Consider the following 3,733-nt stretch of genomic DNA (forward strand, 5'->3'; position numbering starts at 1 on the left):
ATTGAACATCTCTGGAGAGATCTTAAAATGGCTGTGCACCGATGCTTCCCATCCAACCTGATGGAGCTTGAGAGGTGCTGCAAAGAGGAATGGGCGAAACTGGCCAAGGATAGGTGTGCCAGGCTTGTGGCATCATATTCAACAAGACTTGAGGCTGTAATTGCTGCCAAAGGTGCATCAACAAAGTATTGAGCAAAGACTGTGAATACTTATGTACATGGGATTTCTCAGTTTTTTTATTTTTAATAAATTTGCAAAAACCTCAAGTAAACTTTTTTCACGTTGTCATTATGGGGTGTTATGTGTAGAATTTTGAGGAAAAAAATGAATTTAATCCATTTTGGAATAAGGCTGTAACATAACAAAATGTGGAAAAAGTGATGCGCTGTGAATACTTTCTGGATGCACTGTAGCTAAAAGATTTGTGTGTGAGTGAGAGTGAATGAATAGACTGTTTACAAAAACAACATTTTTATATTATATGAAGTATATAATATATATTTTGTTCGTTCTTATATAGTCCTATGAAAGTTATCAAACAATAATTTAGGGAAAATATCTATACATATGATATAAATTTATCAAAATATTTATTTATTTAAGTCGTATCACCCAGCCCTATTCCAGAACCCTCCATTTTTTATTTTTTTTATTTTTAGCCATTCTTTGGTATATTTACTGGTATGTTTAGGGTCACTGTCATATTGCAAGGTCCACTTACATTTTGATCTTCAGTCTTGTGATTGGCTGCCTCACATTATCCTCAAGTGTCCACTGGTACAATGAAGAATTCATTCTAGATTCTGTGATGATGAGCTGCCCTGGCCCTTTATGCAACAGAATCACTCCATTCATAACATTTCTGCCAAATTTCTTTACAGTTGGCATCAGGTTCTACTGGTTAAATGATGTCTTTGGTTTTACACAGACCTGTCTCCGCCCTGTCTGTCCATAGTGCATTATTCCGGGAGTCCTGGCTTTTGCCTAGGTGTTCATGGGGAAATTTTAGTTTTGCCCTTTTTTTCTTTCTGGACAACAAAGGTGTGCACCTGGTACCCCCATACTGATCCAATTTGTGCAGCTTATTTTTAATGACTGACTAATGCACTTTGACATCAACAGTTGTAGGAGCTACCTGTATATCCTGGGGTTCTTAGAGAGTTCTACTCTCAGGCTTAATTTGCTATGGCAGTCTGGCCTGGACAGGTTGCCAGTTGTTTGAAATCTTCTCCACTCATAGGTGATCTTCCAGACAGTGCAGTAGTTGATTTTCAGTTGTTTGCAGATATTTGTTGTAGTCCATTCCCAGACTCTTAGGCACCTACAGAATAACCTTCTTTATAGAGGCCTTGGAGAGCTCATTCAATCTAGGCATGGTGATAACACAAAATTCCAGACCAAACCAAACTAAATTTCACATCCTCTGTAATGTTCTAATCATTTGCACCTGTTCTGGCACACCTGATTCTAATTTAAGATATTTGAGCTGGGAAATATTACTTTTTCCACATGCAAAAATTGAATTTATGTTAATTTAAATTATAGATTGGCCTATAAAATGTAGTGTATCACCTTTATCTACTGATATATCCATATGTTAAAAAAAGAAAAAAAAACAGAACAGTGCACTTACTTTTTCATAGGACTCTACCTTAGTGTTTATTCTTTTAAGCAACTTTTTATGCATTTTTGCATTCTTCGTTCAATTTTTAAAGTTGTGTGGGTACATGAGTGAGTGTATATAATAACACACATACTTCTACACAGAAAACTTTTTTTTCTTTCTAATTCTTGCCACTTTTTCCTGATAATGCAAAATACTTTGTCTTTTGGCTGCTTGCCCACACCCTGATGGGCTGAGTATGTATTTGATACTTCTACTGAAAAAATAAAGGGAACTACTATATATGAATAAAGCACAATTGAAGTAGTTAAGTTTCTGTTTTATTTTGATAAATAGAAACTTCAGCTAGCATATTGAATGAATGCCCCTCACAGCAGTAAATGGGTTTTAGTATCTCTGTAGGATGGTTTTAAATAAACATTATTCTACATATGGTCATCACCACACAGGTCTGTTAATCATAGAGTGATTGAAATACAGAGTAAAAGTAAATACAGAGACTGTATTTAATTTCTTGCTTTCTGATTGAACCTCATCCTATCAATATGTATAGTCTTTTGTAACATGTTACCTACTTAACAAAAAACTTTGGTCTTTTCAGGAAGTTTGTACTCTTCTCCTTGCTTCCCACATTATGGGGGATGAGATGAGCACGTTGAACTGGCTAGGATTTGTAGTCTGCTTGTCAGGCATCTCTCTACATGTAAGCCTGAAAACCCTTGGATCAAAAGGTAAGGGGTGCTCTCTGGATGTAATTAATGATGTAGATCTGTTGTGCTAGACCTCTGATTTGTTGTAGATGTGCATGAGTGTCAGTGTAAGCCCTAGTCATTTTGTGTATAATATAGTGTGGTTGGTAGAAGGCTGTGTGACGGTGTCCTTTGTCAAAAACTGTAAGCAAGTATATAAAACCATAGCAGTTACGTAAGATAAATTTTAAAGTATTGCATACAAGTCCCTAACTATCTGTATATACTCAAACAACAGACAACTGCAGCTTTTTGTGCATTTAGGAAGAGAGATAGGAAGAAGGACAAGGCTGAATAATATAAATGTTTCTTACAGAAGCACCCTTCCTTATCCTTTATTTGTAGGTAAATCTGTACAAAGACTGCAAGTGCCAAAAGAGAGTAACTCAGATCTGGAACTTCCTCTACTGCGTGAGGAGAGGGATGAGACCAACGAAGAGGATGATGATGATGATGAGCAAGAAAGAGAAATACTTCACAGATAACTATAGCATGCTGCAGATATTCAAATGGTCTAAATCAGCTCCTGCAAAAGCAGTTGATATCCCATGAAGAAATGTCCCATTACAGGAAAGCACTTAAACAGTGGTTCATCACTTGATCATTTTTGAAAGTGCATATGGAACTGTTTTTGTAAATGTGTCATTGATGGAGATTTGGTAACACTTCTGCTTTTAAAATGTACATTCAGTGTACTTTGATTTTAATGCTATTGGTAGGGCATATCATCTCTTTCAGTGGTCTGCTTTCAGCCTATAGTTGTTTCTCAAACTCTTATGGAGTAGATTTGCTTGCAGTTAAAGTTTTGCTGTCAGTACACTGGTCTGTACTGGTTGCTTGCTTAGGCGTGTATATGGCATGTGTTATTCCACAGGGTGACCTCATCCTAGGACTGTAGGAGTGCCTTTTGTTTGATGTCTCATCTCCAACAGCTTCATCTGATTAGAGCTGTGAAGGTGATTGGGGTTCGAAATATCTGTGCATAATATTACGCTGTCTTTGTTTTTAAAGACCTTTGTCTGTCGTTAAATGGCATATGTACAATAAATTGCATTGGTAAGTTTTTTTTTGTATTTCTCACATTCTTTATTTTCTGTGTCAAATCCTTACAGTATTTCTCAAATTCTGGGTCTCAGTATTACATTTTAGATGTTAGCAAACTGAGTGTTTGAGGAAAAGAAATGTGTTTTGCTTATTGATAAGATGATGAATCAATTAATTGCCTTTCAATTTGTAATTGAAATTAAAAAAATCAGTGATACATAGTGTCATATTAAAAACATTGAGTTATACAAAATGTTGAGAAGGAAGTGCCTTTTAGGTTATCTGTTTACTTGCAAAACAGTAATGGCCAAGACAT

At 35.9% G+C, this 3,733-nt stretch overlaps 1 protein-coding gene across 1 annotated transcript in view; it reads left to right on the forward strand.

Annotated features, from left to right (window-relative positions):
* Positions 1-3,438, forward strand: part of slc35c2 (solute carrier family 35 member C2) — a 47,558-nt gene extending 44,120 nt beyond the window's left edge. The window contains exons 8-9 of the mRNA XM_028811692.2: positions 2,226-2,355; positions 2,719-3,438. Coding sequence (XP_028667525.1) covers positions 2,226-2,355; positions 2,719-2,858 — 270 coding nt within the window. The 3' untranslated portion in view covers positions 2,859-3,438. The remainder of the gene's footprint in view (positions 1-2,225; positions 2,356-2,718) is intronic.
* Positions 3,439-3,733: the final 295 nt, after the last annotated feature.

The sequence above is a fragment of the Erpetoichthys calabaricus genome, chromosome 10 (assembly GCF_900747795.2).
Source record: "Erpetoichthys calabaricus chromosome 10, fErpCal1.3, whole genome shotgun sequence".
NCBI classification, from domain to species: domain Eukaryota; kingdom Metazoa; phylum Chordata; class Cladistia; order Polypteriformes; family Polypteridae; genus Erpetoichthys; species Erpetoichthys calabaricus.